A 13,911-nucleotide genomic window follows, 5' to 3' on the forward strand; every position below is an offset into this window, starting at 1 on the left:
CACTCCCCAAATGGCCACAATGGCCAGAGCTGGGCCGATCCAAAGCCAGGACCCAGGAACTTCTGGGTCTCCCACGTGGGTGTAGGGACCGAAGGACTTGGGCCATCTTCCCAGGCACATTAATTTTTATTTATTTTATGTTTTTATTTGAAAAGCAGAGAGAGGAGAGAGATATTCCATCTGCTGGTTCACTCCCTAAATGCCTTCAGCAGCCCTGGCTAGGCCAGTTGGAGCCAGGAACTTGGAACTCCAAGTCTTCCATGTAGGTGGTATGGACGTGAGCCATCTTCTGCTGCTTCCTCAGATGTGCAATAGCAGGAAGCTAACAAGAATAACGTAAACCCTCCCTTGAAGCAGGTTGAAATACAACACATATGCCAAAGTTTATTAAAAACCTTAAAACACTGTGGAAGGTATGTGTAGCAGGTTAAGCCACTGCTTGGGATGCCCACATCCCATATCAGTGAGCCCTGGCGACTCTTATTTCAGATCTACCTCCCTGTTAATGCACCTGGGCAACAGCATTTGATGGCATAAGTATTTGAGTTCCTGTCACCCACATAGGAGACCCAGACATAGGTCCTGGCTCTTAGCTTCAACCTAGCTCAGCCACAGCTGTTGGGGCTATTTGGAGTGCATCAGTGGATGGAAGATTTATATGTCTTCCAGACTGCCTTTCATATAAATAAATCTTGTGTTTAAAAAGTTCTATGCAGGGGCCGGCGCTGTGGCATAGCAGGTAAAGCCGTCACCTGCAGTGCCAACATCCCATATGGGCACTGGTTCAAGTCCCGGCTGCTCTACTTCCGATCCAGCTCTCTGCTATGGCCTGGGAAAGCAGTAGAGGATGGTGCAAGTCCTTGGGCACCTGTACCTGCGTGGGAGACCCAGAGGAAGCTCCTAGCCGGCCATTGCAGCCAATTGGAGAGTGAACCAACAGATAGAAGACCTCTCTCTTTCCCTCCCCCTCCCTCCCTCTCTCCCCTCCCCCTCCCTCCCTCTCCTCTCGATGTAACTCTTTCAGATAAATAAATCTTTAAATAAAATAAGAAGTTCAATGCAGATTTAAAGAGTCGTCATTATTTTATATAGTTCCAAGTGACTTCAGGGTTTTTGGGTTTTGTTTTTGTTTTTGTTTTTTGTTTGTTTATTCCTTTCTTCCATTGGTTCACTCCCCAAATGGCCGCTACGGCCAGTGCGCTGCGCCAATCCGAAGCCAGGAGCCAGGAGCCAGGTGCAGAATCCGGCACCCCAACCGGGACTGGAACCCAGGGTGCCAGCACCACAGGCAGAGGATTAGCCAAGCGAGCCTCGGCGCTGGCCGACTTCAAGGTTCTTACATGAACTCCAGCCTTGTTCATCAATGGCTGTGCTTTTTGAGTTGCTAGACTAAAATGCATTTGTTCAAAATTTAATTTAAAAGCCAGGATCACTTTAACACTACACTTTATTTTTCTTTCTAGTATCGTTTTATCCATGTGTTTCTCCTGACTAGCTATTTGACATTTTATAAAAGTAAGTTTTCCTCACATTTTTTTTTTTTTTTTGACAGGCAGAGTGGACAGTGAGAGAGAGAGAGAGAAAGGTCTTCCTTTTGCCGTTGGTTCACCCTCCAATGGCCGCCGCGGCCAGCGCGCTGCGGCCGGCACACCGCGCTGATCCGATGGCAGGAGCCAGGAGCCAGGTGCTTTTCCTGGTCTCCCATGGGGTGCAGGGCCCAAGCACCTGGGCCATCCTCCACTGCACTCCCTGGCCACAGCAGAGGGCTGGCCTGGAAGAGGGGCAACCGGGACAGAATCCGGCACCCCAACCGGGACTAGAACCCGGTGTGCCGGCGCCGCTAGGTGGAGGATTAGCCTAGTGAGCCGCGGCGCCAGCCAGTTTTCCTCACATTTTTAAAAATAATTTATTTATTAGAGTTACAGAGGAAGAGAGTGAGAGAGAGGTCTTCCATCCACTGGTTCACTCCCCAAATGGCTGCAACAGCTAGAGCTTAGCCGATCAGGAACCAGGAGCTTCTTCCAGGTCTCTCATGTGGGTGCAGGGGCCCAGGTACCTGGGCCGTCTTCTACTGTTTTCCCCACCCATAGCAGAGAGCTGGATTGGAATAGGAGCGGCAAGGACACAAACCGGCACCCATATGGGATTCTAGTGCTGTAGTCGGAAGCTTAATATGCCACAGTGCCGGCCCCTTCCTCACGTTTCTGTGCTCTAACTATAAAACCCATTACCATCCTCAGAGTCAGTTTAAGTATTTATCCCTCCATTAAATTTTTTCTCACAGTTTAACTGAAATGCTGTCGTTTTTTTTTCTAGGTAAAATAAAAAATTTAAAGAAAAAAAATAAAATGGCAGGCCAAATTCCCAAAAATCAAATGAACAAGGAGCAAAAGAGACTTCGTAATGTGGTATCTACTATAGACACTGATAACACACTCTACAGAGACCTTACCCAGGGATTCTAAGAATGGGTGATACTGGGAAGTATCAACAGTCAGTCAGTCAATCTCCCTCCCTCTCTCTCTCTCTCTCTCTCAAATTTTAAAATAAATATATTTCGGGGCCAGCACTGTGGTGTATCGGGTAAAGCCTTACCTGCGGGGCTGGCATCCCATGTGGGTGTCAGTTCAAGTCCCAGCTGTTCCACTTCCGATCTAGCTCTCTGCTATGGCCTGGGAAAGCAGTGGAGGATGGCCGAAGTCCTTGGGCCCCTGCACCCACATGGAAGACCTGGAGGAGGCTCCTGGCTCCTAGCTTCGGATCAGCACAGCTCAGGCCATTGCAGGCATATGGGGAGTGAACCAGTGGATGGAAGACCTCTCTCTCTGTGCCTTACCTTCTCTATCTGTGTAACTCTGACTTTCACATAAATAAATAAATATTTTAAAAATCAAGACATTTTTAAACTAGTTCAGGGCCAGCATTGGCGTAGTGGATGGGTAAAGCAGCTGCCCATGGTGCCAGCCTCCCACATGGGCACCGGTTCGAGACTCAGCTGCTCCACTTTTCATTCAGCTCCCTGCAAATGTGCCTGAGAAAGCAATGGAAGATGGCCCAAGTGCTTGGGTCCCTGTGCCCACCTGAGGGACCTAGAAGAAAATCCTGGTTCCTGGCTACAATGTGGCACAGCCCTGGCCATTGCGGCCATTTGGGAAGTGAACCAGCAGATGGAAGATCTCTGTCTCTCCCCTCCTATTTCTAACTCTACCTTTAAAACAAATTAATCTTTTTTTAAAAAGAATAAGAAATTTGCTCTCCTTAAGACTTCTTAAAACCTTTAATATGTTAGTTGGTAGACTAATAAGACTAACTTGTTGGAACCATTTCCCTGAGATCACTCTGGAGACCCAGTGTTCTTGGAACATACTTTAGGAAAAGCTGGTTTTCAGAGTAGACTGCAACATTTCTTACTTTGCCCCTGCTGATCTTTCCATCCTCATATCCTACCATTCCATACCCCAGATTTGGTGTCTAGGAACTCAAGACTGCCTGAGACCACCTATGGATTCTATACTGTGTCTTTGTTTCATGTCTTGAGTCCTGTGTTTGGGAATTAATTCCCTCCCTTCTTTGCCACAGTGACTCATTTCTCTCATTACTCTGGTTCTTCCCTTAAGATGGAGCTCAGGCATTACTCTCCCTAGAAGCTTTCTGTGTTCCTTGACCTAACTACAGGCCTTTGTGATTTTGCAAAACTCCATCAGTAGCACCAAACCATCTACTGCAGCTCTTGTTGAATCTAAAGCAATTCAGTTCATAGAACATAGAAATTAAGCCAATGTATTACTGTGATCAGAGATCTGAAAAGGGATCAGGCTCAGTAAGGTGGCATCCACATTTCCCACATTATGAATCAACTCATTTGACCTCACAGGCTTTTCAGCCTGCCGTAATTCCTGTGCACTGATTATAGAGTCTTAGTAGACCCATGTTTGGTTCTTTGTAAGAAGTTTTCGTATATGTTGTACAATTCCTAAGGCACCACATCAAGAAGTAGGTAATACCTGAATATCCGATTTTCATATGAAGTTGATGGTTAAAACTTTCAGAAGACCCAAGTAAGTAATTTTACCATGGCATTCAGACTTGAGAGATCTTATTTTACTGAATATGCTGACGATAATTTTAAGCAAAGAAAAGAAGGGGGAAACACATATTCATGGCTCATAGCTGACTTTTGCCAATACTTGGAAGTCTCTTTACATTAATAGTGGAGCTCTTGCATAGATAGTCAACCACTTTAACCTTTTGGCATTTACCAGAAAGCACAGTCCAGCATCCTATCAAATTAGAATTGAACCATTGAGCTTTTTTGAGTATGGATAGACAAAGTTATATGGGAAATCATGTAATAATAAGTTTTGAAAAACCATTAAAGAAGCCGGCGCCGCGGCTCACTAGGCTAATCCTCCGCCTTGCGGCACCGGCACACCGGGTTCTAGTCCTGGTCGGGGCACCAGATTCTGTCCTGGTTGCCCCTCTTCCAGGCCAGCTCTCTGCTGTGGCCAGGGAGTGCAGTGGAGGATGGCCCAAGTGCTTGGGCCCTGCACCCCATGGGAGACCAGGAGAAGCACCTGGCTCCTGCCATTGGATCAGCGCGGTGCGCCGGCTGCAGCGCGCTGGCCACGGCAGCCATTGGAGGGTGAACCAACGGCAAAAGGAAGACCTTTCTGTCTCTCTCACTGTCCACTCTGCCTGTCCAAAAAAAAAAAAAAAAGTTAAAGAATTTGATCTACTTTTATATAAGGTAGTTCCACAAAATGTAACTCAGGACTTTAGTGTATTTTTATCTGTCTGCAAAAACACTTAACTGTACAGATCCCTCGACTGCTGTAGTCTTCAGAAGTATTTGTTCTCTGTGCATACCAGCTCTTCTGTTCTTGTGACTTCTTCCTCAGTCCCTCCCTAAGTGATCATATACTAATACTCTAAAGAGAGTCTCTCCATAGTAACTTCCTTGGTCTCTCTAATTTGTTCTTTAAAATTTGTTGTAGCCTTAGAATCAAAATATCTAAGTGTACTAGAGTGCTCTGATGTGTTTCAGATAGAATTGGATTGACAGAGAAATAACAGTTGTATAACTGGTATTGTGTTTGTCACAAAACATCAAAATTTAAGTAATACACTAAATGAATTTGATTTTAAAAGAATAGCTCATTATTATAAATAAAACTTATTTTTAATTATATTTTTTCAATTAGATTACACCACCACCTTCATTGTCAGATCCACTTAAAGAACTGTTTCGGCAACAGGAAGTTGTAAGAATGAAACTACGTTTGCAACACAGCATTGAAAGGGTAAGATTTGTTTATATTTATGCTAACAATAGCAAATTCATGTGTTTTTGTGAATTTTTTATTAGTAGATTTTTATTTAAAACCATTTTGAGAAACGGTTTTTTTAATCTTGTGCTTATTCAATTAGATGGAGAATTTTAACTCCATTTTAGGATAGCTGCTCCCATATTACAATTCATGTTGAATATGTTTTTAATTTATAAAGGTCTCTGGTAATTTCTCTTCATTTATTGATTTTGTACAGCTGTCGCAGTAGATTCCTAATGGGTCATTTGGCTTTCTTCATTTTAAATCATTGTTTTTTGTGTACCAGCCTGCTTTAGGGCCAAAATGTAGAACACTTACAAAAGTTGTCCTAGTTGTCCTTTTAGGTCTGCCTCACCACCTGCTTTCCAGTGGTTAATCTTGACGTGAATTGACAGGACAAGCCGATGTTCCCTGGTCAGTGCTGGGGACTTATGTTTTTGCTGCTCCCCTTACCATGGTTTGAGTCTGGACAGTGCCACAGCCTCTCAGGGTACCTTGGTCTATGGAGCCTCTGTAGTGCCGGAGTTCAGGCTGCTGGTGGCTTTTTGTCAGCGGGAGAACAGAACCTCTGGATGGATTCCTGGAAAGCCTCACTAGCTGGCAGCAGCTGGAAAAAGTTCCTCATTAGCATCTGTTAGCATGGTTGTCATATCATTTCACTGTGGTGGCAGGGACTTGGAATTCTATGGAGAAAGCGCATGCATCCCAGTCTTTCAGTGGCTACAAGACACGCAGAGATGCCTGCTCTTGATCTCAGTGGGCCTCAAGGCAAGATGTCCCTGCCCACTAGGATGTGCCTCCAAGCATTTAGCTGTGAGAATGCCCTTGAAGATCCTGCGCTCATGACTCCTCCTCCATCAGACATGGACAGCATCCCCTAGAAGCCAGTGATTCCAGAGCACAAGTATCAGCACCTCGTCAAGGTGGAGGAAGGAGAGGCCAGTGCGTCTGCCCCTGCCGTGACTCTGTCAGCATCCACTGAGAGTATAGACAAGGTGCCAGTGGTGAAAGCTAAAGCTGCCTATGTCATCATGAATTTGCTGATCACAAAACAGACCTAGGAAAGCATTCAGCATTTTGAGCAGTGGGCAAGAATGAGAGATACTGGTTACACACTCAACAAAGGCCTTATCACCAAGGAGAACGAGTAACTGTGACTGGCAGAAGCACTCCCCAAAGTAAAGCTGCAGAGTTCAGAAATCACAGAAGAAGGGCCAGGGGTGTGGCATAGAGGGTAAGGCCGACCCTGTGGTATAGCAGGTAAAGTGGCTACCTGTGTTGCCGGAATCCCATAAGAGTGCTGGTTTGAGTCTTGGCTGCTTCCACTTCCATTCCAGCTCCTTGCTAATGTGCCTGGGAAAGCAGCAGGAGATGGCCTGAGTGCTTGGGCCCCTGCACCCTTGTGGGAAACCTGGAAGAAGCTCCTGGCTCCTGGTTTTGGCCTGGCCCAGCCCCGGCCTGGCCATTGCAGCCGTTTGGGGAGTGAACCAGCAGATGGAAGATATCTCCCTCCCTGCCTTTCTCCCTCTCTGTCCCTTCCTCCCATTTTCTCTCTCCCTCCCTCCCCCCCCCCACTCTGCCTTTCAAATAAATAAAATAAATATTTAAAAAAGAAAAAGAGGGGCCAGTGCCATGGCTCACTTGGTTAATCCTCCACCTGTGGCACAGGTATCCCGTATGGGCACCGGGTTCTGGTCCTGGTTGCCCCTCTTCCAATCCAGCCCTCTGCTGTGGCCCGGGAGAGCAGTGGGGGATGGCCCAAGTGCTTGGGCCCCTGCACCCACATGGGAGACCAGGAAGAAGCACCTGGCTCCTGGCTTCGGATCAACGCAGTGCCAGCCGTAGCAGCCATTTGGAGAGTGAACTAATGGAAGGAAGACCTTTCTTTCTGTCTCTGTCCCTCTCTCTTTCATTGTCTATAACTCTACCTGTCAAATAAAAAAAAAAAAAAACTAAAAAAGAAAGAGAGAAATAGCCCATGTCACCCCATCCACCAAACAGCAGCAGTCACTCTTCCCCTAAGTAGGGGCCCAGAGACAGGTTCTCTTCTGGCTCCTCCACAGCCCAAATCTTAGCACCATGGGTTCTAAAAATGAGAATAAGGACAAAAACTCAACAGAGAAAAGGAAGCCTGTTTGGACCAAGGCCCCTCCGAAAGTCTGATTCTGAAGGTTTATTCCACCTAGGCCTACGGAGGAACCCAGAAGCCCTTGCCAATGGAACTGATACGTGCTCGGGCCACCCAAATGGCTGAAGACCCAGCAACTTTCAGGTTGCCCAAGATAGACATCCCAGTGATAGAGGAGAAGAAAACACTGCAGTGGACCCATCACTTCAAACCCTATGACTTGAATTTGTTTATACCCACTGGCTTCTAGAGCCTTCTAGAGACCCTGGATAGAGGGCCTCTTATGCCCTACTCCCCTTTACCTCAGCTCTGACATAGGAAAGACTTTTTTTTTTTTAAGGGATTTATTTTTTTATGTGAAAGGCAGAAATAGAGAGATCTTCTATCCACTGGTTTACTCCCCAAATGGTTGCAACAACCAGGGCTGGGCCAACCCAAAGCCAGGAGCCAGCAGCTTCTTCCAGGTCTCTCGCATATGTGGTGACAGGGGCCCAAGGACTTGGGCCATCTTCTGCAACTTTCCCAGGCACATTAGCAGGGAGCTGGTTCTGAATAGAGCAGCCAGGACTCGAACCGGCACCCATGTGGGATGCCGGCACTGCAGGTGGCAGCTTGACCTATGCCACAGTGCCGGCCCTATGGAAAGGCATATTTTTAAAAACTCCTAGGGGCCGGTGCTATGGCATAGTAGGTGTAGCATCCCATATAGGCGCCAGTTCAAGTCCTAGCTGCTCCACTTCCCATTCATCTCCCTTCTGGTGGCCTGTGAAGACAGTGGAGGATGGCCCAAATACTTGGGTCCCTGCACCTATATGGGAGACCTAGAAGAAGCTCCTGGTTCCTAGCTTCTGATTGGTCCAGCTCTGCCATTGCAGCCATTTGGAGTGTGAACCAGTGGATGGAAGACCTCTCTCTGTGTCTCTTCCTCTCTGTTTGTAACTCTGCCTCTCAAATAGATTTAAAAAAAAAAAACTTTTTAAAAATAAACAAATAATAAAAACCCCCTAAAGTTGAGGATAGGGTAGGAGAGACATAATTGGTTTTGGGGAAGCATTAGTGCAAAGCCTGTTCTTGCCATGTGGAAGAGACTATTTTGTACTGCTTTATGAAGACTCTCTCTTTGATAAACAGGAGGTCTCATTACCTGTTTTTGTACCATTTATCCTAGACAAGAATTTAGTTGTCGCTTACTAGATAGTGTTTGTGCTATTCCAGATCTTAGGTTCTGGGTTCTTTGACCGCTGTCAACATGAGCCTTCACAAATGATGACAAATCAGTGTTCACTGACGAGTTAGACAACTTGGTCCTCTTGACTGCTGGTGCTGTGCTCCAGCCTGGCCAGTGAGGGGACCTCTGAAATGTTTGAGAGCTAGGTAGAGTGAAAAACCAGTCTTGGCAGAGATCTCTCTTTGTGAGGCTTTTGAAATTGGGGTCTCTTGCCTTCTGGGCAAGTTGCTGGGTCCCTTTACCCTACAGCCTGTTTTTCAGTTGGAGGCAGGCACACTTCTTTTATACATAGCAAACACTAGTCCTGTAAATCTTTTCTTGCACTGTAAAGTGAGATTAACTGTAATTCGATTGAAAGCTAAGGGAAAAAATTCAGTCTACTGATTTGGTACAGAGAGATGGATGTTAAGCTTTAATCAAGATGATGAGTAGTTAGGTGATCATCTTGTAGTTCATGTAAAACTAGTGTTGCCTTATTTTGATTTCCTTATTCTGATCAGGGCCTGAAATTTTTGAGTGTAGGTTGTGGGGGGGGGGGGGGGTCGGTATTGAAGAATTCAAATTTTTTCTATTTTTTTTTTGTTTTTTTAAGACTCATTTATTTATTTGAAAGTCAGAATTCGAGAGAGATCTTTCATCTTCTGGCTTACTCCCCAGATGGCCGCAACAGCCAGGGCTGGGCCAGGCTGAAAACCCAGGATCTAGGAGCTTCATCTGGGTCTCTCACGTGTATGGCAAGGCCCAGACACCTGGGCCATTTTCTGCTGCTTTCCCACACCATTTGCAGGGAGCTGGGTCGGAAATGGTGTAGCCTGGACTCAAACCAGCACCCACATAGGATGCCGGCACAGCAAATGATGGCTATGCCACAGTGCCAGCCCCCAAATTTTTTCTATACGGAAGCATTTTTCACCAACATGAGCTTCATACTTTGATGGAACACATACCTTACTGAGGAAAGGAAATAGAGAAGCTGCCTTTTAACTTCTCATGGTGTAAGTTCAGTCTTTGTGTTGAATGCTGTCTCAGATACCTTTTGTTTTCTTCTTTTGGGTAAGTACCATGTTTACATAAGGAGCTGACCTCCCCCATGGAGAGGTCCTGGGGTCTAAAATCACCAAGGCAATCAATTTGTTTATGTCTTCTGATAAGATCTCTTCTTTTGACAAACTTCCTTACTACTGTCTCAAAAAAAAAAAAAAAGGACAGGGAAAAAGCCTTTCTAGTTATTTATAGAAATTAAAATAATTCCACTCTGATTTATAAAATTAACACCGTTGTGATATCTTTGGGGAGAGTCAGGGATCTCTGAAATGTAATGTAAGCTATGATCCTTCCTTATATGCACATACGCACATCCTCATATGCAAACAAAATCTTGTATATAATTTGGTTCATAAATGATTGACTCATGAAAGCAGAAGTTCTTCATCTTTTTTGTACAGTTGAACCCTGTAACAATTAGGGAAATTTGGAACCTCTTTCTCAAATCATGTTTTTGAATAAAGTAAACTTCATAAAATTTTAAGAAGAAACAACAGATACAAACAAGCACTGATACAGAACTTAGAACACTATTATTATTGACCCATCATCAATAAACAGTTTGTTAGCATAAGAAGTCAGGTCCGTGTTACACAGAAGTTTAACAAATAACAAAATGACAGAAGAACCACAGTCCTGTGTATTATAGTAGCAGATCTAATATGAATGCAGTAGTCCCCTCACCCACTTATTCATTGGGGATGTATTCCAAGACCCCCATGGATACCTGGAAGTACAGGTAGTAGCAACATTATATATATATGGTGTATACTTACACATACATACCTATGATGAAGTTTAATTTATAAAATAGATGTAATAAGAGATTGACCACAATAGTAATAAAATAGAGCAATTTTAATAATACCTGTAACATTCTCTGCATCCCTACTTTTGAGCTTTGGGGGTCATATAAAGTTTACTTGAATACAAGTACTGTGATACTAAAGTCCATCTGGTAATTTGTTCAAATGACTAATGGGTAGGTAATATATACAACATGGATATGCTGGACAGAGGAATGATTGACACCCAGGCAGGACAGAGTATGATAACTCAAGATCTCCTCACAGTTCTCAGAATGACATTTAGTTTAAAACTTTTCAGTTAATAATTGAAGCCACAGAAAGCAAAGCCATGGATAAGGGGGAACTACAATAACTGCTGGAAATTTGAAGAAGAAATTAGTATAAATTTTTGAGGGAATATCTAATAATTAAAATGTAAATTGAAAGTATTTGTGATTTCTGTGGATAATGAAGCACAAATATTTCTGCTTTGTAGTTTGTGGACTGCATTTATAATTGAAAGAAATGCTATTGGGAGTTTACTGAAAATAAAATATTTCCCAGTTGAAGTTCACAGACTTGACAAAGAGATCTGCCATCTACTGGTTCAATCCCCAAATGGTCACACAGTCAGGGATGGACCAGGCTGAATCCAGGAGAAAAAAAGGAGGCAATGTCCAGCTTTTTTTTTTCTTAAATAGCAATGAAGTTTTTGGATACCTATTTCAAAATAACTTGTACTTAATAAATCATAAATGTTAGACTTACCTCTTTTGAGTACCATTTGTCACATAAGAATTAAGTTAATTAGTATCATGTTTCCATATCTTTTCACTAATTTGATTTAGCTGGATATAATGTGGCATGCATTCTCCAACGTGAGAAGACAAATTCTTGTCAGTCAGGGAAAGACTGTGGATCTTGATGGAGGGGAGAAGATAAGACCCAGCCTTTTTATTCTCCTTGTCCAGTCTCCCAGAGGCCAATAAAATGAAGCCAATAAAATGAAACCTAGTGTCCTATTACTGGGAACTTACTGGCATCACTGCCTCTTTGCTGGACATTCTACCCGGCAACAGTTCGCAGGTTATCCCCAAATGGGGCTAAGAGTATATGGTTACCTCTGGATGGCACAAGTCTAGCCAGGATCAACATGAGTTGGGTTTGTTTTGTTTTGTTTTTGACAGGCAGAGTGGACAGTGAGAGAAAGGTCTTCCTTTTGCCGTTGGTTCACCCTCCAATGGCTGCTGCGGCCAGCGTGCTGCAGCCGGCGCACTGCGCTGATCCGATGGCAGGAGCCAGGTGCCAAGCACTTGGGCCATCCTCCACTGCACTCCCTGGCCACAGCAGAGAGCTGACCTAGAAGAGGGGCAACCAGGACAGAATCCGGCACCCTGACCGAGACTAGAACCTGGTGTGCCGACGCCACAAGGTGGAGGATTAGCCTATTGAGCCACGGCGCCGGCCGGCCATGAGTTGGGTTCTACAACTGGACCCTAAGAATTCAGTCTGCTAAATGCAGAAAATCTTAGATCATTTCATTAAGCTTATGATGGGTGATTCCGCATATTATATAATTGGAAGGTGCTGTGATTGACAGAGGTTTATAAGGAGTTGGCATCAGCATTCGATACATTTATTTATATGAAAATATTCATTATAAAAGAGAAATTTGCCATAAGCAAAAAGCATGAAATTATGCTTCCAAACAAAAATTTGAATATGAATTTTCATAGCTGCATTTTTTCTCCTCAAGGAATCATTTGCTATCAATTCTTTTTTTTAATTTAAAGAATCCAACTTCATACATTTAACATATGCAGATTTGAGAACATGATGATTCTTCCCCCCCACCTCCCTCCCATCCAGAGTCCCTGCTCTCTTCCTCCTCCCTCTTCCTTTCTTATTCTTATTTTTTACAGGGATCAATTTTCAGTTAATTTTTATAAGATTAACTGTACTCTGAGTTCACTGATTAGTATGAAGGAAAAAAGAAGAACAAAAACATTGTTCCCTGACAGTCAAGGCAAGGGCTGTTCAAGCCATCCCATCTCAAAGTGTCAGTTTTGCTCCTGTAGATTACATTTTAAGTACTCTATTAGTTACCACAGAACAGAGATACCATATGGTATTTGTCTTTTTGTGACTGGCTTATTTCACTAAGTATAATGATTTCCAGTTGCATCCATTTTGTTGCAAGTGATAGGATTTCAATATTTTTGTACCCTGTGAGGTATTCTATAGTGTACATAGCAGCATTTTTAAATAATAGACTCAAAGCAAAAAATCTATAGGGGAAGTAAAACATTACCTCTGCTCTGTGAGGACTTGCCTCAGCATGAGAATTAAATTTACATAAGACAGATTATCAGGGGAAAAGCATACATATTTATTTCATGTAAGTTTTAAGTGATATAACGTGTAAAACTTACTGCTTTTATGCTAGGTTGAACAAATAAAGGAAAAGTAACACAAAAGGAAAGTATAGTTAATTTAATAAGGTCTTTTTGTATGTACTTTTCTTTGCCTTGACTTTGCATCTCTGGTAATAAGAATGTTTCTTTGGGGGCCAGTGTTGTGATAAAGCAGGTAAAGCCAACACCTGTGACTGCAGCACCCCATATAGGAGCCACTGTGAGTCCAGCTGTTCCACTTCCAGTCTAGCCTCCCTGTTAGCACACCTGGCAACACAGCAGAAGATGGCCCAAGTTCTTGGGCCCCTGCCATCCACATGGGAGACGAGATGAAGCTCCTGGTTCCTGGCTTCAGCCTGGTCCAGCCTTGGCCGTTGTGGCCATTTGGGGAGTAAACCATTGGGTGGAAGATCTCTTTTTTTTTTTTTTTTTTTTTTTTTTTTGATAGGCAGAGTGGACAGTGAGAGAGAGAGAGAGAAAGGTCTTCCCTTGCCGTTGGTTCACCCTCCAATGGCCGCCGCTGCAGCCGGCGCACCGCGCTGATCCGATGGCAGGAGCCAGGATCCAGGTGCTTTTTCCTGGTCTCCCATGGGGTGCAGGGCCCAAGCACCTGGGCCATCCTCTACTGCACTCCCTGGCCATAGCAGAGAGCTGGCCTGGAAGAGGGGCAACCGGGACAGAATCCGGCGCCCCAACCGGGACTAGAACCCTGTGTGCCGGCGCCGCAAGGTGGAGGATTAGCCTATTGAGCCACGGCGCCGGCTCAGGGTGGAAGATCTCTTATCTCTTGCTCGCTCGCTCTCTCCCTCTCCCCGTCTCCTCCTCTTTCTCTTCCTCTCTCCCCTCTCTGTAACTCTGCCTTTCAAATAAACAAATCTGAAAAAAAAAAAAAATGAATGTCTTTCCTCCAGTGTAGAGAGGGTATCTTTCCATTGGAAATTTTATCTCCTGCTTTTGGGAAGAAAAGGGGACAGAATGTTCT

The 13,911-nt window shown here is 44.3% G+C and overlaps 1 protein-coding gene and 1 pseudogene across 30 annotated transcripts in view; both read left to right on the forward strand.

Annotated features, from left to right (window-relative positions):
- The window catches only part of LOC100357740 (ankyrin repeat domain-containing protein 12), a 143,036-nt gene that overhangs the window by 119,925 nt on the left and 9,200 nt on the right, over positions 1-13,911 (forward strand). For 29 of the 30 annotated variants that reach the window (XM_070050476.2, XM_051852132.3, XM_089305887.1 and 26 more), the window contains one exon: positions 5,202-5,300. In XM_070050476.2, coding sequence (XP_069906577.2) covers positions 5,202-5,300 — 99 coding nt within the window. Of the gene's footprint in view, positions 1-706; positions 1,060-5,201; positions 5,301-13,911 lie in introns of those variants that run through there. The other variant, XM_070050480.2, reaches the window with a different exon arrangement.
- Positions 5,891-7,842, forward strand: LOC108177125 (putative monooxygenase p33MONOX; annotated as a pseudogene).

This window comes from Oryctolagus cuniculus, chromosome 10 (genome assembly GCF_051225735.1).
Source record: "Oryctolagus cuniculus isolate XC-2025 breed Fujian yellow rabbit chromosome 10, ASM5122573v1, whole genome shotgun sequence".
Lineage (NCBI taxonomy): Eukaryota > Metazoa > Chordata > Mammalia > Lagomorpha > Leporidae > Oryctolagus > Oryctolagus cuniculus.